Source organism: Nymphaea colorata, chromosome 5, assembly GCF_008831285.2.
Source record: "Nymphaea colorata isolate Beijing-Zhang1983 chromosome 5, ASM883128v2, whole genome shotgun sequence".
NCBI classification, from domain to species: Eukaryota; Viridiplantae; Streptophyta; class Magnoliopsida; order Nymphaeales; family Nymphaeaceae; genus Nymphaea; species Nymphaea colorata.
The window spans coordinates 13021694-13046026 of NC_045142.1; the positions used below are offsets into that span (position 1 = coordinate 13021694).

The 24333-nt window shown below is 37.0% G+C and overlaps 1 protein-coding gene across 1 annotated transcript; it reads right to left on the reverse strand.

The window, feature by feature from the left end:
• Window positions 1-7191: 7191 nt before the first annotated feature.
• On the reverse strand, window positions 7192-23209 carry LOC116254246 (pyruvate dehydrogenase (acetyl-transferring) kinase, mitochondrial). Its single transcript, XM_031629488.2, has 6 exons — window positions 22412-23209; window positions 18164-18422; window positions 17876-18056; window positions 17110-17257; window positions 10839-11043; window positions 7192-7454 (listed from the first exon to the last, which is right to left on the reverse strand). Exons 1-6 carry the CDS (start codon window positions 22661-22663, stop codon window positions 7396-7398), a joined length of 1104 nt encoding a protein of 367 aa, XP_031485348.1. The 5' UTR covers window positions 22664-23209; the 3' UTR covers window positions 7192-7395.
• Between the last annotated feature and the right edge of the window lie 1124 nt (window positions 23210-24333).

Sequence of the window (24333 nt, forward strand, 5' to 3'; positions counted from 1 at the left end):
TGTTATATTATTACTCTCCACATTTTAAATATTAGTAATAATTAATCTAAATAACTTGACATATTAACATAACTAAAAAATATTTAAAAAAATGGAAATCTTTTTTGCCTAGGCGCTAGGCTCTGCCTGGCTGCTTGGCTCCTTGACAACATATATTTCACTATACATAATAATTGTCTAATGACAAAAAAAATCACGTAAAAAACAAAAAACTAACATTCATGACTTATATAACTCTAGATTTACTAAGCATCCTAAGTAAGACACCTTTTCGCTTATAAAAGGGTTAAGAAAAAAATGTTTCCATTCTTTGTTCATCATCAGTAAGATGAAGACATGCTTCAGTTTGTAACTCTTATTCATGACCAATGACTTCACTTGTTTAAAATATGTCTCTTTTAGTATATTTATTTGAATATCTCTGCTTGCGTATGACATTACTTTTCTCAATCTAACAACTTTCTCAAAAGCATCTTTCATTATCTCAAGCTCTTTTAAATCATCTTCATTTGTGCTTCTTCTCCTTTTACGCCTTGGCAATGAACCTGTACTAGGCTGAACTTGGACTTCATACTGCTTTCCTAAAGCGACTAATGGTTTTAATACTACTTGATTTTGAGAAACCATTTCATCAATAAGCTAATATGCATATCCAGTACTCTCATAAGTTGAAGTCATTCAATTGCATTTTGCTTTGGTTGTTAACCATCCTTCTATTGTTGCTCTATCATTACCAAATAAATTTACTGACTTATCAGAGTTCGGAATATGTGATGTCATCTACTTTTTTTGCTATTGGATTTGTCTATATAAAAAAATGCAAAAAAGATAACAATGGTAAAAAAAACTCATATTTAACATAAAAATTGATTATCAAATCAATAATAAATAAATTGTAAAAAATAAAATTAGGTACCTCTATTAGTGACTTTGATACTTTGGGTTCAACTATCTACATATTTGTCTTTGAATCAATGTTAAATCCACTCAAATCATTTTTAAAGATGTCATAAAGCTGTTGAAGTTAGACTTCAACATTTTTATTTAATTTTTTATGTGATTTTTGGTGAGTATTTTGCCCAACTTATCATTCAACTCTATCACAACATTATCATACATAGTTGTAATAAAAGTACTATTCACTTTATTATTTGTTATACATCAATGAGCACATCATCTATAAATTGATTTTATTGTATCTTGTGAGTTTTTCCTCTATTTGTATGTGTTTGATTCTTCTTCATTGTTATTAGCTAAATGTAGAGAAAAACAAGTTTAGAAACGACGTACATGATGAAAAAACCACATGTAGTAACAAAAGATCAAGTAATTAAATCAAAATCTACAATGACACATAATATAAAAGAAAAAAACATCAGCATCTCTCATATACATAGTTATTCAATTTATTGAAGTTTAAATATGATAGTTTTACCACATAGTCTAAGAGATGCTCTATTGTGTTAATTCTCCAACCATACTCTTCATCTACATTAACTTGAATAGAATAATTTTCACTAGGTTGATTCATAAGTTCTACATCAACATTAGCATTTGGATCGACACTCATGAAAAAGTTGCGCAGTATACAACCTGCTAAGATAATCTTTGACTATGTATTGCATGAATAGACTAGCTCTCCAAACTAGCTATAACTGAATTTTTTTTTTCAAGGCACCAAATGATCATTCAATGACATTTCACAATGAAAGATGTTGAAGTTTAAACAACTCTTTTACATTTTATGAACATTGCTTTGAGTATTCTTTCAAGTAATATCTCACACCACTAAAGGGTGTGATAAGTCTACTCTTTAATGGAAACCAGCATCGACCAGATAATATTTGCCTAAAAGAGTAAGCCACATTGTTAAGTTCATATTTCATAAAATTATTAAAGTATATATGTTTTTAACTGTAATTACTTTCAAGAATTCTTAATTTGTCTTTTCTTGTCAATTCATTTTTATGATTCTCATACTAGAAACAATCCCTTCCAATTTATTAGTAAATAGGTAAACTTCATATCAAAATAACATGCAACCAATACATTTTGAGTTGGTCAGTCTTTTCTACCATGGTATTTCGATGCATCATGAAGTTACTTTAACATGAACATGTGTTCCATCAATTGCATCAATATGATTCTGAAATACAAGTCAATGTTAATGCAATATTAAAAAAATATATAATACAAAAAACTGAACTTGCCTAAAAGTATGGAGAAAATCTATTATTGTATAAGATTTTTTTCGGCACAGTTGATCTGTCAGATTGTTGAATGAATTTGTTGTCTTCTAATAGAATAACTGAACTCAGTACTCTGTAAACATATCAGGAAAATTATCTTTGTTGAATGGTAGAGTCAAAACTGAATCAATCTTTGTTTAGTAACAGTACGAGGTAGAGTGACTTGTTCTTTTGCTTTACAATTTCTTGTACCACATAGACGACAATTATGTTGAAGAACATGAGATAACCTTTTGAAAGTTGACGTCCTCATGCACATTGTAGTGCGGCATTATATATCATCATTTAGCTTATATATAATTTGATTTTTTTTTTTTTGCCTTTCTTCTAAGTGAGAGGGTCCAGCCCTCCCCTATCGTCATAGGGAGACAGAAGGGCTCGACCCTTTCCCCAGGAGCTGATGGCAAAGCAGGGGGAAGGCCCTTTGTCAATGACGGAAGCAGACCCTTCCCTCTACTTCGCCATTGGCGAAGGCTGCCATACCCAACGACGGAGCAGGGGGAAGGGCTGCAAACGACGGCAATAGGGAAGTTCCCTGACGTCATCTATAGAGGGAAGGGACACCCCATTCCCATGTTCTGTGCTGATAATGGAGAGAGGGGGAGGGGCATTGTGTACCGAAGAATGCTAACGTCTTCGGTGTTATTTAAATCACGATAGATCGAGAGAGATAGAGAGAGAAGAGAGGAGTGCAGACCTGAAGACACTGTTGGTTGAAGGGGTTATGTGAAGATGCTATGGGTTGAAGAAGATATGTGAAGATGCTATGGAGATAAGCTGTTGAACGTTCTTCATGCATGCACACGAGAAACAAAGGTGCATACACAGTAGAAAGGAACACCCCTTTGCTTTCCTTCCAATTTTGGAGGGAATGGATTTACATTAAAGAAACCTTTCCATTCCCTTCATCTCCTTCCCCTTCTTTAATTTGCAACTAAGCTTTCTAATTTTCTTTCCTTTCCTTGCTTCTTAATTAGTCAACCAAAAATAATAAGGATTGTTTTTTCTCTCCCTTTCCTTTCATTTTTCTCCATCCAAACAGCATGTTAGTTCAGCTCACTAAAAGACAACCTAGAAACTCCTGAGCAAGCCCTTTTTCTAATTTGCACTTTATTTTCCCACTTCTCTTCCTGTTGTTAGTTACATTTTTTTAAAAAACTCAATTTCTAGATAAACCATGAAAAGCTTTTCAATGAACCAAGCCCAAGCTAACCCAAAAACCTTCGTCCTAGTTCAAATGGCTTGTCCATGAATAGTCAAATTTTGAAATTACAGCAAGGACAAAGCTATCATTTCACGTCTTAATGAGGAGAAGATTGGAATTCATATTTTGTTCCCATGTTCTTAATTTTCCTAAGTTCTACAACTCAGAGGGCTCACAATATATTGTGCTTGAGCCAGCTTTGTTTGAAGTCACTAAACCCTAAACATGACCTTGAGTCAGCTTGATCCACTAAAACTGAAACCAAGTGGGTTTACCTGGCCTTGGTTACTAACCCCAAGCTCAACTATTCAAAGCCCAAGTGGTCAAGACTTCCTAAATCCAGTCAAACCCTTATTCAAGCCCAGTTGAAACTAAGTCTAAGCCTGACTCAAACAGAGTCCAATCTTAGTTTGGTAGTCTTGAGCCTACTGAACCAAGTCTATAACCAATCAGAATTGACCTGACCTACCTTGATTCAGTAAGCTTAACCCAGACCAGATCTACCTGATTCAGTGGGAACCAGTAAGGGACAGCCCCTTCTATTTCATACCAATTATGTATCCATATTTACAATTTGAATTCATAATATGCAACCTTTTATTAATTTTAGAACTAGATCTTCAATCCAATATTTTATCTGTAAATACAAAAATCTCTTTTGAGAGCTAGATTTCATATGAAGTCCAGGTTAAGGAGTGTATTTGAGATCTGAAATAACTAGATCATGCCATGTCTGCTGAGATTGATCTTGGCCATTGAAACCAAGGTTGACAATCTTTTTAAACTTCCTCAAGTCCTGGACACCCAGGAGGGCCCCCTTTGTTAGAACCTACAAGTGTGCCACTAGGCGGCATCCCCTCCCTTCTAAGTTAATCAAATTTTTAGGTAAGTTCTCTCCTCTCTTTTGTTTTCTTTATTATTTCTTTAAGATACCTTTCGACTTAGTCAAATGTTGAAGTTTTTGTTTTCGAGAACACAGACAAGAGTGGCTACCCACTTAGAAAGTTGTGTAAAACATAAGAACAAGTTGTGTACGTTACCGTAGAAGATGACATTCAACGTGAGATATGTTTCTGGTTGCATTAGAGTGTCAAATGTGTACTCGCAATACCAAATTCAATTTGGCACCTTCAAGTGATTAAACGGCATTAATTGGAAATTATAGTAAAATCTGCCTTTCTCATACTACCAGTAATGAATTCTTTGGACCAAAATATCCTATATCTAACAAGTTTATCTCCGTAGTTTGTGATAGTGATCACAGATAGACCATTGGTGCTTGAGTTCAAATGGATTTAAATAGTTTAGGTTTGGCTTATTTTTCAGTATACCAATTCAAACTATTTTCTTGGATTATTCATATTTATGGATTTGGTTTATTACAGACCTAGGATTTTCATAGATGTGATTTATCATATTTGAATCAAAACCATATACTAAGTTTGGACATGATGAATTGGAGAACATGCATGGGTTTGCAATCCAAATGCACTACCAGTTGTCTCTACATCCATGTCACAAAGTAGGAGACCAACCCGAAGTTTCCAAAAACTAATCACCCACACACATAAAAAATTAGGAGGGAGATAACACACCCTCCCTTTTGACAATGTGAGTTTCGTTGTGGCTCGACCTAGTTTACACTCTTCCACCTGCACATAATGGGCACGGTCTTGATAGCAAGTCTTTTGTGCCATACATATGTTAACCAAAATGTCTACATGATGATTCATTGCTCAAAATCCTCCAAAATGTACAAAAGGATGAAACCTCAACTCAGCTTAGACGAAAAACTCTCAACTTGGCTCTAACAGCATTGCAGGTTTTGTCATAGATGGAACTCATCATATTGGCATCAAAACCATACATGTAAGTTTGGTCACGCTTAAGTGATAGCTTTTCTAAATTATGTTGTTTTTGAGGGCCTGAGAAGGGGACAAACATCACAAATTGGAGAAACTGGATAGCTTAACAATCCCAAATGCATCACATAGTTTCCCCGTTGTCATCGCAGCAAAGCAGGCAAAAAAACATGTAGAACAGCGGGCTTGGTCCTGCCCATCATGGACAAACCCGGTTCGAAATCAAACAGTATAATATCAAATTATTGTTGAGTTTACCATCTTGAAGGAACTCAACAAGAGTCCAAACATTCACATTTGGATTCTTAAATGAAAAAAAAAAAAGAAGGCTTGGATGTAAATGGACCTAGTCCAAATCATTCTGCTGCACCCCTAGTTCTCACCACAAAAATGGGATTAGCCAGAGATGCCCAAGCTAAGCCAAATATTGATAAAGACCCAGATGCCTAGACCTTAGTTCCTTGGCATTGAGTAGCTGAATAAGAACTAATGTAGGTGGATATTTACAAATCTCGACCATTTGAACCTTAGTCAAACTATACATTTACATTGCCTATCGCTGGTGAAGAAGTTGAACAGACTGAACCACAGCACATCTTACAAGAAATATTTTGCATAGCTTGGTAAAAGTTTCCGAGTCTTTAAAACATTCTTTTGTATATAGAAGTACATGTAACATGTTACAATTGCTATTGATGATATATATACACAGCCAAGCCTATGTCAAGTCCTCACACGGCTCTTGCGTGTGATTGTGTTTTACAGTCAAGTAATATTTTAAATCCTCTTTTATTGGCAGTCACTGCTAGAGAGGAAAGGAGGGAGGAAAAGGGAGAGGTTTATGTTGTATGTTTATGGTCTGTCGGCACATTTCCTTTAATCACTAGGAACATATACCTTTGCTTGTGCATGTTATATGTGGTTTAAGGTTACATGTGATCATGAATTGTTGGCTTAATACTTCCTAGGCCTCGACTTCCATATTAGGGCAAAGGTTTGGTGCCTGTTTAGCACATCAATATTTGCGATTAACTGGAAAGCTTGTGAAACTTTAGAACAGAAGGAAAACAGAAAAAACCAGACGTAGGACACCCGCTATATAGGATACCCACTGAAAAATTTTGGACATCGAGCTCCACAGAAAAATCCTAATTTTATCTTAATTGATTCACTCTCTTTCGTGGAGAATTGCAATGCCCTGGGAGACATCCGTCATCTAATGAAATATTGTTCTTCATGTTTTCTTGAACAACAACAGTCGTTGGTTATGTATAAACATGTCAAAAGAGAACCACAATGACGAGGGACGCTAATGGATTTTGAATAGATGTTGCACAATGAGGTGAGTCAGGCTTGAACTGGAAATCTAAAGATTAATCTGGCTGCACGACATAGTTGAAATCCGATGCAGACCCAAGTCAGGTTGGGTCCATCAGATAGAAGACCTCATGAAACAATAGGGTAAGAGAATGCAAAAAGTGGTAGGATGGTGGATTACTTGCACTGAATACAATGACGGTCAGGGATCAAGTTTTTACTCATATGATCTTTTCCAAAAAGCTATATGAATCTGATCGGATCTCTTCTTCTACAATTTAACCAAATTGTCTGCTGAATCAATGTAATATGGACATAAATGAGACCAGACCTTGAGTTCAACTTTTCAAGATGAGCATGGCAAATCCATTCAAGCTTGCTGGCCATCCAATACAAAGCCAGTCATATTAGCAAATTTTGACGGTACTGGCAATTTCCAAAGCCATGTCATGGTAATAATACGCAACAACCAATGAAAAACAATGAAGGCAGCGTACAGTCACATGCATACACACACAACACACACACACACACACACACACACGCAGAGAGAGAGAGAGAGAGAGAGAGAGAGTGTATATAAAATTGAATCCAGCGGAAGTGCTGGAAGTGATACACCATAGATGTGTCATCACACACCACACGCTCCTCTACAGGAGAAAATTAGCAGGGCCAATCATGAAATCGTCATGTTAGTGCAGAATTTGAAGAAACAAAAGAGAACTTCATAGAATGAAGAAAGCCTCGACCCATGCTTCCAGAATCAAGGCAATGGCTCCTGTGAATCTCCAAGCCGTGACAAGTGAAGATATGCATCTGTACCTGCACAAGACACACACCAATCAGAAAAATATGAATATAGCAACATCTCATGTACACATACCTACCCAAGAACGAGTTTTAATTTTAAATGGTGTGTACTGGTAGACAGCCTAAATTCCAACTATCCTGTAGCATGTACTACCAGGTGTCCTAGATGAAGTGCCTGTTTTGGCAAGGTTATTTTGTCAAAACGAGGAGACATGATTCCAAGTGTGGAAAAGTTATGAATTGGTTGTTAAACAGACAAGATCTGCATCACAGCATGAAAGACAAACAAATGCTAACAATTTTATTGTGGTTCAATCTCTGAGGATCTATGACCACAGTGGCACCACCTCATTTGACTATCTTTTACGGAGCACAAGCCTCTCTAAAATAATACACTGAGAAAGCTATAATATAAGAATTACAGTGACTAACTATTCATGCCAACACTAGATAACTTGCTATCTTAACAATTGCCTTCATTGAAATGATTGTGTTGTGCATTTGCTTCTTTTTCCCTTCTTGGATTATGTATCTATGTCACACAGACTTTTCAAAAAAGGGCCGCATCCTTGTTGACACGACGCTGGTGCTGATGCTGCTCCGACACGCACCCCAACCGCATCCTTTCTTATGCAAGTTCAAAATATTTTTCATTTTTTTTTCTTCTCCTTGTCCCTTTCTTTCTTTATGTATAGTAATAAAAGTAAAAAAGAAAGACAGATTAAGCAAAGGAACGAGCTAAAAAATTATATATATTATGAATACATACACTTATATATATATATAAATAAATATCTTATATATATACACCCTTGCCGCCAGGGGTGGAGGGAGGGTGTGCGTCACCTAGGCCATGGCCCCACCCCAACCAACTGAAAAAGAAAAAAATACATTAAAAAAATTAAAAAAATTTAGATGTGCAATGTACTTTTTAGATTCAGGTTCAGTTTAGCCCTACCTGAATCTAAGGGTGGACTATTTGGCCTGCCCCTGGAAAAAATCCTGGCTCTGCCCCTACTCGCCACACCCCGCACTCATGTAACATAATTATGTATCTCACAACGGTTATCACTCTTCATTGAAAAGTTGTGATATATATATATATATATATATATATATAGTCACAAATAATGTCTCGGAGTTTTAAACGGCGAGGTTTTTCTCGGATATAATACAGTAAATTTGAAAAAAACGAAAAAAAAAAGTACGGTAAATTTTTAAAAATTTTAAAAACTAAAAGTGGGAGAAAAATAAAATAAGTGAGAAACTAATAACACAAACATCAAAAGATAAGTAGATTTGCAACAAACAAAAAATAGAAAATGAAAAAAAAACTGTTTGGCATTGAAAAAAAACTGAAAAAATGAAAAAAGTGAGAAAATTGCATTTTTTTCATTTCTAACGTTTTTTTAAAAAAAAAACACATTCTTTTTTAAGTTTTAAACAGTCATTTAATTTATCATGTTTCTTTAAGAAAAACGCGTTTTCTGTGACTATGATATATATATATATATATATATAATGTGTGTGTGTGTGATTTATTACGTATTGTATATATAAGTGTTGTACGTATCGTACGATACGTATTGTATCGTTTAAAAAATATGATACAATACACCCCATGTATCGTAAATAGGAGTGTATCGTGCCTCTACCATACGATACAGGCCTCTGTATCGTACGATACCATGCGACACGCCCCGTATCTTACGATACGGGCTGATTTCAAAAAAAGGCGGGCTTGAATCCCCCTTTTTCGAGTTTGCTTTATAAAAATCCACCTCTTCTTCATTTCTGTCCTAGAGATTGTACTGTCGTGGAGGGAAATCATCGATTTCCATCATTAAATCATTGATTTTCAAAGTGAAATCATCGATCAAACCATGAATTTGTGCGTGGGTGGTTAATTTCCGTTGGGAGGAAAGGGGTTTTTTTAAATCGTGAAGATGAAGATGAAGATGAAGAAGAAGATGGAGATGAGGATGAGAATGAATATGATGAGGATTATGAATGAGAGTCGAGAGTGCTTTCATTTTATATGTATTGACATTATACATTTTCACAATTTCATTATCTTGATGAATTTTAATGTTTATGAATGATAAACCGTAACTTTATAGCAATAATAAGTCTATCATTTTGTAAAAACATGATTTATGAAGAACATATTATTCTTGATTTTTACTGATTTTTTATGATTTTGTTCGAATTTTATTCGATTTTTTTCTGATTTATTAAAAAAAACGATACAGCTACGATACGCTACGATATTTTATAATACGACGTATCTTAAAGCCAGACCGATACGGCTTACGATACGCTTTTTACAACATTGATATATATATCTATACATGTACAAACATATGTTCATATACATTGTAAATGTGATATGCATAGTTTTTCGTTTTACACGCATTTTATTTTTTATTTCCTACATATCTTTGGTTCTTTTGGTAGAATTGATTTTTGACCATTGACTGAGCCGGCACTTGCTACTTCCCATCCAACTCTATAGCTATTTGGAGATAACCAAGGGCTAGATAAGCCAGCCGCTTTAGTTGTGCATTGTGAGGGATTCCCTATTGTAGAGCTAAGCTTTAATTGAAGCATTTTGGTTCATATAACAGAAGTTCTCATTCATTTTAAGTGTCTTTAGCACTTCTCATTCAAGCCACGTATAACTCTGTAAATTGTGCAAGTGCAATAATAACCCTGGACTCATCAACATTTTGGGTCTTAACCTTTTGGACCCGTCGGTTGTCCCAATTTACATGATTAGGTTACCCTGGTTTTGCCATACAGGGAAACAAAGGAAAAAAAAAAGAATAAACTTAGGACTATATGGTATCCAACTGTTGAGATGCTTCAGCAAGTTCATGTTGTCCTTATGATACAATTCTGTTCAAGCTTGTAAAATCTGCAAGACAGTTCTCCCAATCATCCTAACAAATTATAGCTTCCATTTCCCTCAAATTCTGCCTGGCATACTTTGATTACTTCATGCACAGCAGAGCTTTTCCACCGTTTGAAAATTATTAGTTCTAATCTTGTCTGACCAGCATAATGCTCGAACCTTTTAGGTGGCAACATTAGGTCAATTAATATCAGAATCAACATGAAGCAAGTTTTCTCACTCAGAACGGTGGCTTCAAACTGAAAGCAGCATAAACAAAAATATACAAGAAAAGAAGCATGCAGTATAAGTAAATAGACAAATAAATAAGCAAACACACGTTCCACTCATGCACCAGTAGAACTCAAAACAGTAGAATGGTCTTATCATTTTCTACCAAATTTTTACATGCATGCAATTAACAGCCCTTAGGTAAAATGCAAGATGAGGAAAAGAAATGTAACCTCAATATATACAGAAACATATATGAGAAGGTCACTCACCATATCCTTCCATAGATATTATTTGCAAATCACCTCCAAAGTACCTTGCATAAAGGCGGCTTATTGGAAGCCCATATCCATATCCAGCCATAGTAACTTCATCTGCAGTTGAATGCTCATCCAATGCTGTGTTTGCTGTACTATACAGGTAAGTAAAAATCCTTGGCAGCCCACTTCTTGGTATTCCACCGCCTTCATCAGAGATCTGAAGAGGAAGACAACAATGTCATCAAATGGCCCAGTAACTGCACTCAGCATTGTGCAGAGAAGCGATTTTTACTGTTTCCAAGATGAAATTACAACTCAAACTTGCTTGGAAACATAACTTTGACAAAACAACAGTATTGAGGGTGGCAATGTAATTTTTCCGATGCACACCTCTGGGCATACCTTACAGATGTCAACCAAAAGACATCTATAAGTGCACTATTTCCAAACAGCCTCACATTATTGCAGTGTCAAATCAGAAAATGGTCTCAAGAAACAAGATTTGTCTTACATGAAGTACAAATTAAGTTCTACATATAAATTAAGTAATGGAACATTAAAGAGACATAAAACTAGGTTAGTAGCCAAAGGTTATACCCAAGAGTATGGGGTAGACTATGAAGTATGAAGAAACTTTTGCCTGGTTCAAACACTCATCGTTCTTGTATCCATTTAGGGATGAAGTATTTATCAAATGGATGTCATGTGCCATGGCCAACCTTCCTTCGGTCCATGCGGCACGATGGTCCTCCTTTTTCGCCACAAGCCTAATACGAGAGTACATGTACTAATCACTAAAGAACACAAAGTGCATAAAAAGAAGAGGCAAAAGAATTCACAATGCTTTATTTCATTAGCTCAAGAACACACTACATCATGAATGAGGTAAGCAAGTTGGCTTGAACTCAAATTTACTTACAAGGAAGTTGAAAGCTCATATAAGAGTCCACTTTTATAAAAACCCAAAGAAAGGAAGGGAATCCTTAGATATAAAAGGATGGCACTGACCGGTGGGAGCATGCACCCTTACATACACAAGTGAACAATGTATGTAAGGAAAGTAGACATAGACACAGAGGGAATGCCAAGAATGCCTTTTTCAATCGAGAACTTGAGGAAAAAGTTTATATGGATGCTCCAACTGGCGTACAAGTTGAAGCAAAAGAAGGCTTTACACAGGCTCAAACAAGCTTCCAAAATCTGGTTTGATTCTCTTAATATTGTTAACAGCTAACCATAACTTTATACCTTTGGCTGACACAACTTTGTTTTCAAGAAACAACTGCAGGTATTATGAACACTCTTGTTATATATTGGCAACATGATAATTACAAAAAGTGATCAAAGGGATCAGAGAAACTAAAAAATTCTCACAAAAGACTTTTGAAATGAAAGATTTAGTTTTTTTTACAATTTTAGCAGTATGTTCTACTAGATATTCTTTTTTATCCCTGTTAAATAGTATTTACATTAGGTGCTTTGGAATGTTCAATAATTAGGAGCAGCTCTTTATTGGTATTTGTTTTATTTTTGGACCTATTGTGTAATTGTTCAGTTTACCCTATTTCTCTTTTAATAAGAGATTGGGGCAGATTAATGCTACGATTTCACTGCTCTTTCTCTCTCCTCATACCTGCAACCAGCATAACATGGTATCAGAGCCTCCTAACCCAAGGTGAGCTTGACGCTACAGATTGGTCGCTCCCTTTTCTTCTTCTTCTTCTTCTTTTTCTTCTTCTTCTTCTTCTTCTTCTCCCAACCTCATTGGTCTGTTTTGTTGGGCGTTAAAATTCACCGTGGCATAGATCAGGGATTGTTTTCTTGGGCGTTAAAATTCACCGTGACATAGATCAGGGATCTGATCACGACTTAACCTCACGCATCATTGATCAGTTCCGTTGATCGTATGATGAAGTTGAAGTAGTTTTCCCTCAGTCGTTGATGATGGTGGAGTGGTTCAGATTTGAAGGGTGGCTGCAGTTGAGTTTGGCGTGAAGGGATGCTGACATCTTTCTATTCATGTTGGTGAAGTCAATCAACCTCGTGAAGGGTGGCTGACGTCTTTCTATTGTTGTCAGTGCAGTTGATCAGATCTGAAGTTGAATTGATGCTGCATCAGGCAGGATAATTGGGGAATCTTCATGCTGCACTGAAGTTGGGCAAACTGTCTCTGCGTTGAAGTTGGGCAGGCTAATTCTGTTGTTGTGTTGAAGTTGGGCAGGCTATATGGGTTTGATGTTCTTGTTGATCCATATTTATACTACAGTTCTACATAGCTTGCACATGTAACTTGCATACGTGTCCCTCTTGAGTGTTGTTGATATTGGAAAATAAGTATGTTTGTTGTCTTCTTGTTCTGAAGTTAGTTTTATATGTTGCTGAATCAAATAATCAGAAGTGATTATATGCAATGTTGAATTTTTTCCAAATTGTGGAGATTGTGGTGTTGTTAGCCTGCTGCATATTTTTTTCTTCCATCGATTTGTGCAGCTTTGAATTATTGGACATCAACCCAGTATGGCTGATGATACCAAGAACAAGACCCATAATGAGTATATAAGTTGTCGGGAATCCATTTTCTTATGGTTCTACTATGAAATTAGACGGACACAATTATGAAATTTGGTCTCGCATGTTTATGATGTCAGTTGACCATGTCCTCGAAGAGGATGAACCAGTTGTTAAAAACAGGAAAGTATGCCACCTGGAAAGAAAACAATAGCATAGTTATGTCATGGATTATGGAAAGTGTGCAATCTGATATTGCACCTACTCTTGATTATTATACGACTGCCGAACACATGTGGACATTCTTGAGACAAACTTATTCCCATCACAAGAATGTTTATAAAATCTTACAAGTTGAGAAATAACTTCTCAAACTGCAGCAGGGTGACCTAGATTTGTCCCAATACTTTGCTTTAATTACAGCAGCATATGAACGATTGAAGGCCGTTCAACCTCCTTGTCAGGCATGCTACAAGACACATTTTGAGCGACAATGGTGGAAAAGTTCTTGGCTGGTTTGTCACCTAAGTTTGAGGTAACTAAAATACAAATGCTTATTGGAGCTAAGATTCCAGATCTTGCTGAGGCATATAATAGACTCAGAGAACTAGCTATCTCTCTTTCTCAGCTTCCGAGTGAGGCTCCTACAAGCTACAGCAGCCCTAACACTGCCTGGAGGACGTGGACAAGCCTCTAGGGGAAGAGGATTAGGTCAAGGTGCAGGGAGCAAAGTGCGACTTCAATGTACTTATTATGGAAATTTGGGACATTTAGAAGACAGGTTTTGGGACAAACATGGCTGTCCAGCCTCCACACCTTAGGGCAGAGGACCTTTACTGCCCATACTCTAATAAGATCTGTGTAACACTCCAATGTCATACACAACTAATCACGAAAAGAAATAGGCACAGAGTTTTTTTTTTTCTTTTTTTTTTGTAGCAGAAGCAAAACAATCACACACCTACGTAGTTGGTATAGGCCCGATCAGTCTACTGCGTACAGATAACTTTCCTCTGTAATTAATGCAAGGCATGATCTGTCCTAGCAGTTAATGTTGCTAATGAAAACACCTATTAATAAAAAAAAAATTACTCTATATGTGTTGGAGAGCCCCAGCTCTCAAGTCTTAGTCTCACACAACTTAAAAAGTTGCACAAGAATGTACAAACAAAAGTTCAAAGGGAAAATGAATAAGACATTGCCTCATTTCCTTTCCCAGCAATCCCTCATCCCTTCAGCCGCTCGATCAACGAGCATCATCTATCACATAGTGAGAACCTAATGAAGGCAAATAGTCATAGCATCAGCACAACCGCTGAGTATAATGAAAATCATAGCAAGATTTTCAATATATCATTTGAATGTAAAGTTTATATATTGTATTGATTATTAAAATAATAATGAGTATCATTACTAGAAGGAAGCTCACTCCAGCACTAGTGAGTCATAATTCAAAAGGGTTTACTAAGTATGGTTTACCGATTTCTTTGGTATTCCAACGACTCAAACTCAATCTGAGTCACACAAACACCAATCACATCGGTGACAATAAAGAAAGCAGATAAATAAACAAACAAATAACTAAAAAGACAATCACGCACCCGCCTGAGTAAGATCACATGATGTCACCCAGCTCGTCGGTGTATTTAGGGCGGACCGTTGCACCGCTTACGGTCCCAAACACTGAGTCATCGGAAATATTGGCCTAGTTTGGGATACTGTCGTGACTTACATTTCGTTAAGCTCAACTGTGTACTGCAGTAACTGCATCCCACACTTACTACCTCATGATGGGGATGGACTCCTCTAAGTAGCCCAAGGAAGGAACACTTTATCAATCCCAGCATTCATGGAAGGTTCTGCTCACGGGTCCCGAACCCCTGCGCCACCCAACTTGGCCCTTTTATGTTTTACAGTTGGGTTCGACTCTTTATAGTCGCAACATGACTGTCGGACCTTCCCCCTATACCATCAACCCGGAAACATAAAACTGGCCCCCAGTCATTGCCCACATCATAACGATAACTCAGGCTATGAGCAAATAGTTGTGTAAAATAAATAAACAACCATCATGCTCAATCAATTTAATGTATGAGCATATTTCTACATTTATCATCACTACCCTGCTTGCATTATCAAATATACTCATCTCAGAACTAAAGCACTGGTTTATCATTAAACAACCGACTTTTGGAACTCAATATCGAGCTTGTATCACCAACACAGCTCGAGTTCCCTATTTGAGTGTGGCACGTACTTTCAAAAACAGATAGAGCTAAATAACATGCATATATGCATGAACATGTATCGAAAGAATCAAACTGAAGTTAGTTACCATTTGCTTAAACTAGCAACTTACTTCAAGCCTACTAAATCTCAACTTTGCTAGTCTAAGCACTCTATAAACTACGTGATTAATCTAATTATGTATTATTAACATTAAATCTTAACTAAAACTCCATGTAGTCAATTGCCTGCTCACCACCGACAAACACCTTCTCAATCTGCAACTTTCTCTCTCTACCCTTTCTTTTTCTCTCCTTTCTCTCTCTACTTTCTCTCTCTTTCTCCTCTTCTCCCTCTTTTCTCTCTTTCTCCTCTTCTCCCTTTTCTCTCTCTTTCTCCTCTTCTCCCTCTACTCTCTCTTTCTTTGCGTCTCTCTCTTTCTCTTCTCTTTTTTTCCCCTATCCTCCGTCTTTCTCTTCTTCTCTCTCTTCCTCCTCTCCTCCCTCTTTTTCCTCTCCTTTCTTTCTCTTCTCTCTCTTCCTCTTCTCCCTCATGCTGCATTCCAAAGGCGGTGGCAACCCCTATTTATAGCCAAAATCTATTATTTTTGTAATACTTATTATATCATATTTTATATTAATCTATCTTGAGGAAGTTTAGAAAAATGATAATATATTTTGAGGAGGTTTGGTCAATTAATTGGATTTAAATGATTAGTTTCAGTTCCGTTTGGCTTAGTGTTTAATCCTAGCTTAAGAGCACTAATCTGTCATTAATTGAATGTTTAAGCTCTTAATCTGTCATTAATTGAATGTTTAATCCAAACTTAATCACAATTAACATAATTTAATCTTGATTAACTAATTATTAATCTACCCCTATCTGAAAATTATAAGTGAGATGGTAAAGTATTTTGCTTTTCTCTCAGGTGTCTTTGTCCATTTGCGAGACTCCTGACTCATTGTTAGCTCATGTATGTGTATATGGTGCCCCAGGCCTGTACCAAAGCAGTAAGAAGTTTCTTCAAAACATTTCACAACTTCACTAAAAGCAAACCAATATAGCAGTTCTGGAGGAATACTCAAATGCAACCGATTAGTGCTCCCCAAGATTTGGAAAGCAACTCAAATTCAAGGAAGCATGAGTAGCGAAAACCTTCAGAAAGGAAACAGTTTTCTTTTTCGTTAAAAGTGCATAAACAGATTCTCTATCAAGATCCTATAACCATCCAATACTTCCATTTTTTCCTTTGGATAGACAAGCTGGGGCTAAGCAGACACTTACCAGCTCATGCAGATACTTACCAGCTTATGGCAAGAGAGAGAGCATCCTTGGCATTAAACTCTTGACCTCCCCTTCAACTTGAAGGTCTTAGGTCCAAACCCTAACAATTCAATAACTTAAAGGTCTTATGTCCAAGCCCAGGCTGAAACATACAGATTAGATAGCCACATAGAACAACCAACTCAATAAAGGGAAAATCATTGCCAAGTAATATAAAACATGATAATGTAAAAACATTATTGCATGAAATGCTAAAATCTATTACCTTGATTGTCACGTCTTCTATTCCATCAGCAACTATTATTCTGACTGGAGGTGCTTCCTTATCAGAGTTTATGAACATCTCAGCAACTGCACGCAAGGAATTTTTAACTAATTCGAACACCATCAGATGCAAGTGTGTAGGCACATAGCTGTAAAAGAATCAAACCTATAAGAGATCTGTGCAACTGTATCATCAATTAGAAGGCATGAAGAAATAGCTATCCAGTTGGGAACAAAATCTTACTGAACCTATAGACAGCGATATGCGTCCCGAGTGAATAGCATCAGAAGCAATACAGACCAACATGCATGATTTTATCAAGTATTTTGGGATATACTTCGCTATTCTCAAATTCAAAGTAATTAATTAATAAAATTCTTCACAAAATGAATAAAAAAAAGTCGGATTTATCATTTTTATTTTAAGGTCTTTTAAAGGGAAATAACTTTCAAGATAATTCAAGATGATCCTATCATAGCAAGCAGAATATTTGGGACTAGCTATTCAGTAGAATGTCAATAAAAATAGAGTAAAAGTATTGATTGGGAAAACAGGGATGTTCCTTCAACTTATTTCTAGCAATTGCATATAGTCAACAAAGGAAAAAAACAAAGACCAAGGACCACATAATAATTGGAAATACAAACCTGAATGTCGATGTGTTCCACAAAGTTGGTTGTCAAATAATAGAATAAAAACAAGACAATGTTATAGCTAGAAATCACAAGGGAGAAAAGCGAGGTAAGAATTCAAACTAAATACTTACGGGAATGTGAAATTTGGGTCACCATATATCTGAACCTCTGGTGCACTCCCATACTCACGTAAGCAAATGCTACGTGCATCTTCTGCAGCATTTTTAGCAACTTCGATAGGTGATAAGTTAGTCCATATTTGACCCACTTGCCCAGGTGAAGGGTTGGGTTCATGAAGAGCCACGTGTTGCCCTAACTTCACCAAAAAAAAGGATCAAAACCCAAGCATCAAGGCTGCATTTTAGGTTAGATTTTCTTTAGTAGATCAAGTTTAGGGAAAAGGGGAAAGGTTAACCAACCTATAAGCATGCGAATTCCAATTCTTGACAGGTAAAAACGATCAAGAAACTGGTGTATCTCTGGAAGATCACCGGGCTCCACCTTTCGACCTAAATCATTCTTCAGTTGTTTGATGCCCATGGCCATAGCAGGAACGACATTGTTATGTCTAACTTTGATTTTATTTATCATTTGTGTGAATGCCAACTCATCTTTTGAATCCTTAATCTCCGGAAATGATCGAAGATCACGAAAGGAATCTAAATACCAGTCTCTCACCTAAGTTCCAAAAAGACACTGGTGTTAAAAATGGTTCCTACTGTCGCAGCAACAGAAAGCAAATAAAATGAAAGAATCATAACTACCGGTTCATTCAACATTAAAAGTGACAAATAACGCAAAGATACATATGAGTTCATACTTAGTTTCATTCAAACTAATACATTGAAGACAAAATGGCAAGAGGATCATGGGTAGAGCCATATTTAGGCCAAGACGGGTCACATGCAACCCTGACCCACCAGAATGAACTAAAGATCTAAGTCCAACATATTTGCTGCAAGCCCTGGGTCAGGCCATTGCTCCATTGGAACCATCCCATCATACAAGCCCTGCCTAATATCCAGGCTTTTGAACCCTACTCTGGAACTGCCCAAATTTTCTCTTTTATTATGCCCAGCTGCTCTCCTCACTCAAAAACACGTAGGATGCAGGTTTTGAGCAGTTGGACCTCTCTCTCTCTAACTCTCCCTCTCCCTCTCTCCCTCTCTCTGTTTATCTCTCTATGGCAAACACACACATAACTAGCATCATCATAAATAAAAACCAGGAAATTGAAACACTCTTCCAGTCTGCCTCTCTTTTCACTTTCACCATCTTCTCTAATCTGATCTTTTCTGGCAAGGTGAGAACATGACTCTATTAAGTTGAGTTTATCAAGCTTCCTAGCTGATCCTGTGTGAGATAAATCAAGTTTCCCCAGCTTCTGGATATCACACACTAAATCTGCCAAAGAGGAATGTCTCTTAGCTAATAGTCTCAAAAGGGGTCTTGATCTCAAAACTTGGTGATGTAGTCATGTCCACTGCTAAGTTCTGGGCGGTTATGCAAAATGATTTTGAGTTAAAAAGAAAATATACAATACAAGTCAATAATATGACTCCTCTGAACTGTTACCAAAATCATCAATATTGTTCTTGGCAGTTTCCCAACAGAGTTTCTTCATGGTGTTCTTTTCAAGTTGTGGATTTTCTCAGAATCATGGAAGTTTTAAAATTTAAAAAATACAAAAACAACTTAAAAGGTTACAAGAGAACAGCTTTTTTATATGTTTCTTGCAACATTATAAAAGAAACAGGCAGAAAAACTTTTTGAATACATAAAAGAAGCAAAAATGAAAAAAAAAAAAGTTGCATTGTAACATGAAGACTTTGACTAAGCACTTAGAAAAAATGTGGGAAAATGTCCTTTTTTTTTAATATTCGGATATTTTTCCAATATTACAGCTGGTTTCAAGATGAAAAAAATATTTGGAAAATTCTTACTTTAATGATCATTTCCCTGCACATGTTGTTGGGATAAATTAATTCATTAAACAGCCTAAATTTTTTAAACTGAAAAACATTGGTCTTATTATTATTAGCATTGCACATTTTGAAACAAGAGGGCTGCAATGCATGAACACAACTATGTTCAGATGCACACTGTCCAAACTTACATCAGTGAGTTGTTCCAAGAAGCAGACACTAATCAGCTCTTGGTTAGAATCTTCATTTGGCTGGGACTTCTAGAAATGGGTTCATGTTGAAACAGAGTAAGTTCGCAAGCGAAATATAAAGGATACGGTGATTACCTGTGATCTTCGAATGTTTCCTAAGTAGAAAGTTCAGTATGCAGTTCTTCATCATGTTAACTTTGGGAAAGCTAACCTAGACCAGGTAGCCTTTCAGGACACAGAGAAAATTGGATTGCAACCTTTGATGATACCAAAGTGGCTGGTGTTGTTTTGAGGAGACCATCATAGGTTCCCTTGACCTACAAAAGTTATGTATGCACACAACAATTGGAGGGAGAATAGAGCTTGGATGCGGATTAAAACTTCAAGCTTGTATCTTCTCTTCCTTGTTTTATTTCCTCAAAATCTTGGGATTTAAGGTTTATATCCATGTCTAACACTTGAGTAACATTCCTTGATGAAATTTTCGTAAAAAGGCACCTAGCTTAGCTCATTTGAAAATAAGGCTGCAACTACAAGCACGTTTTGAGAATTCCACATGTTCAAAGTACAATTTCTTTTCTTCTATTATGCATGTGTGCCCCCCTAAGCTAATTTTCTGGCTGCAAAGAATAAATGATAAACAATGTACCCACAAAGTCCTCATCAATGGAAAGAAGCACTTGGGAGGAAAAAGAGAAAAAAGATCAGAATAAACTAGGAAATCATCTTTCCTAAATCAAGAAAGAGATTGCAGTCACATACAGAAAATAAACAATGTAAGCAAGCTAATGAAAAGGGAAATTTTCTTAACCAACTAGCAGATAATTTCCCACTTTGAATGCCAAGAAAGTTGAAACATGTACATGTATTATTGGAAGATAAAGATAAGTTGTGTGAAGAATCTTACAATCTAGAAAGCTAACATGAAAGAATTAGTTGTTTAGCAACATAAATTCATTAATCTTTACCAACTGTAAGTTTCTGCAGCTTCTGCAACTAACAGCAAAACAAATACTAGAAAGATTAACAAAGAGAAAGAAAAATTTAATGCAGGACATAACAAGACCCAAGCAATTAGCTATTCAAGAACATCCACCGACATATTCAAATCTCAAAAGGTGATTGGTACTCCATGACCGCAACCATCACAACAGAAGAATAGTAAAAATAGCCAGTGGGCTCAGTTCAGTGGCAAACAAACTCAAGTTACTTAGCCCAAGAGCTAGTTTGGGAAGGAAGAGTCAGCTCAGTTGTTTTCTCAGAAATATACTTGTAATAGCAGCTGATCTATTCATGCAAATCATGGTAGGATGTTGTAGAATTACGAATGACGGAGCATAAGTTGGTGGCATCACATCCAGCAGCAACAGATGTGGGAGATTGATGCTTTGATACCAACAACATGGTGATTGTGTGTACATGTATAGATAAAAGGACAAAGACAGAGAGAGAATAGCTGGATGGTATTCTATATAATCGGTGATAACAATAGATTTTAAAGTGCATTGATTTCGATGAATATGAATTAAAGTATGAAATTTGAGACACATAATGCATCAAACTGATGGCCCAGAAGGTCAAGACTTATGTCATGGTTAGGTGTGTTGGAGAATAAAAAATCACCGGTCCTAGTAACACAAAATTCAGTGGTAAAAATGTAATCTTTTTGTCAATTTTTTCCAGAACATGAAGCAGTGAGTACATTTATTTAATTCCAACTAAAGACCATCTTAAAGTTTTATGTGGTTCGATCTGTCATAAGAAAATATGAGAATTATGGACACTAATTACGAGCTGTCAGATAAACTAGGTAGATGGTACACAAGGTGTCAGGTGTAAAGTTATTTTTTCAAAGTCAAAACATTGCCATCCGTCTTCTTAACGAAAGAACTTTGTGCAGTACACCTTCTGAACGATCACTCAAGCTAACCGGTTGCCTTTCAACGGGATATTGCTAATGACAATGATCCAAACAGGATAACCATTTTCATCTGCCGAAAAAATTAAACATGGTAGGAGTAGTTACTAAGTTATCAAAAACTCAAACATCAATCAAATTAACCGGCTGGCCTATATTGAACATGGTGGGTCCAAAAGCTTTTGGCGGAATAACTGTTTCACTACCGGCAATAAGAATATTACGATAACAATGTTTTTCCAAAATGGTAATGATAAACGTCAAAGAACGAAACAATTTCTCAAAAACAAGAAGTCATTCCATACACCAGAGGGCGATAAAAGGAGAACCCAAAATAATAAGAACACCCTCGCAAAGCGCGTAAGGGGAAGTGTTATGGGTTCTTTCTCCTTGCGATCACCGATACATACTGAACTTTCACGAAAAGAAACAGAAAACAGCAAGACATAAGTGAATGGTTCAAAAAGAACATGAAATTCTAGGCAAGGAACGCCTCTAATAAGAACCATGTACAAAAACATAAAGATAGAACCCGAATAAGACGCCGAAGAGGAAAGTAGACGGCACTGTTACCAACAATCTCGAATTTCTCGTTTAGCAAAACACACACACAGAGAGGGAGAAAGGGAGTACCGTTAGCACCGCATGCTTTAGAGAAAGGCCGTAGGGGAGGTTCTCGAGCTCGACGGCGCGGCGGGCGATCCTGATGGGCAGCTCCTTGTGGAGAAATTGAGCGGAAAGGAGAAGGTTGCGCTCTGACGGCCTCGATCCAAAGTCCATCATGTACTTGAGGCTCACGCCCGTCTGCCGCATCATGCTCCACCTCCTCACCTCCTCTATCAGGAACTTCGAGAACGACTCCTGCAGCTTCTTCTTTGCGGCCATCTCTCTCGCTCTCTCTCTCTCTCTCTCTCACTCACATGTCCGACTACCACCACTGTGCAAACACAAGGAATGGGAGGTGCTCCCCCGAGTTCCTCCTCCTGTTCTCCTTCCCTCCTCCCTCCACCTCAATTCAGAGAAAGAGTGCGCAATTGGATTTTAGCCTTCGCCGTAGGATTTCTGGAACGTTTGCGTTTAAACTTCAATGCAGATTCTCTCACGCTTTTATTTTCACCATCGTCCAGTTGCAACGCTCCTCTGCCATCCCCTAGAAAATGACGATTTGCTCCTCCTATTTCGTCCGAAGCCACCACGTTGTCCACTGTAGGATGGCAATCGCCATGAATCGAGGGTGCCTTTCAGCCATGCACCGTGAAAGATGCCCGGGTCTTGTATGGCCAACTTTTAAGGCAGAGTCTGCAAGATGACCTGAACTTCCGGCAGGGGGTGCTGAAATTTCAGACCAAGTTGTTGCAGTTCCCAGCGGAATTGGTTCTTCCAAACGATAGCATTCCAATTGGGTTCTCTCTTTTAGTGGCAGCAGTTAGGGCCTCCATCGCTTTCATTCATTGGCCGCGCCTGTCGTGGATGACGGAAATGACGACTTGGGCCAATTCCAAGTTGGGTTATTTCTTAGTGGCAGCAGATGGCGCCTCCATCGCTTTGTCACGGCAGTTAAAGTTAACTTGACGCTTGATTGGTAGGGGACTCAACGGCGCCCGTTACTTATTGATGATAGTGGTTTTCACACATATATATATATATATAAAGAAAGACAAAAAAAATGAAACCTGATAATGACACCTTTAATATCAATATCAACATTACTTTTTAATACCATTAAGGTAGCACTCTTCAAAAAAATCGAACTAAGGACATGACTATAACAAAGCATTGAAATGATAAATGAAATAGTTGTTCTGAGACACCCTCTATAAGAAACTTAAAGAAGGCACCTATGTTCTTGTCAAATAACATTTTGATAACCTTAGGTTTTAACTTTCTCAATTAACTCCCTCATTTTTTAAGGGTTCATGTCAAACGGCAGCACATGCTCACCATTTATAAAAAGATAGATTTGCCTTTAATTCTCTCTCCTTCCCCCTCTTCCTCCTCTCACTTCCGTTCTTGTTCAGGTTTCTGCACTTCATATTTTTTGTTTTGGTTTCTGCTCTTCATGTTTTTCTTGTTCAGGTTTCTGCACTTCATATTTTTTGTTTTGGTTTCTGCTCTTCATGTTTTTAGTTTTTGTTTTCTTTGTTAATGTTTCTCTTATGTCACTTTTAACTTTTTCTTTTGTCTTTGTAGATTGGTAACGCCTTGTGACCAGATTTTGTTTGTTTTAATAAATTTTTTATTTTGTTGGCTCTCTCTCTCTCTCTCTCCAAATGATGGTTAGTGCAACCAGTTGGTCTGGGCGGCGTGTTATATGCACATGCTAGGTTCGATTCTTGGAGGGTGCTCTCTTGCTAGTATTAAGGAGTGCTAATTTTGGGTGAGGTTTGCCGGTCTCAAAGCTAATGTGGCTGGGTCTTGGTTCCTCTTCTCCTCTCTCTCTTTTTCTAATTAAGTAGATCTTTGCATCTATGATTATGCAATGGTGCCTTCCTTCAATTGAGAACCTGAGCACTTTTAGAAGATCTCATTTCATAATTCCCCTCAATATGGAAATG

What these genes read in the sequence shown, in the direction of transcription:
- LOC116254246 (XM_031629488.2), bottom strand. Translation starts at nt 22,663, where the DNA reads ATGGCCGCAAAGAAGAAGCTGCAGGAGTCGTTCTCGAAGTTCCTGATA. An exon ending in TAAAGCATGCGGTGCTAACG is followed by an intron (nt 18,423 to 22,411) that starts GTACTCCCTTTC and finishes TTTGGAACTTAG; the next exon opens with GTGAGAGACTGGTATTTAGA. An exon ending in TGGAATTCGCATGCTTATAG is followed by an intron (nt 18,057 to 18,163) that starts GTTGGTTAACCT and finishes TGGTGAAGTTAG; the next exon opens with GGCAACACGTGGCTCTTCAT.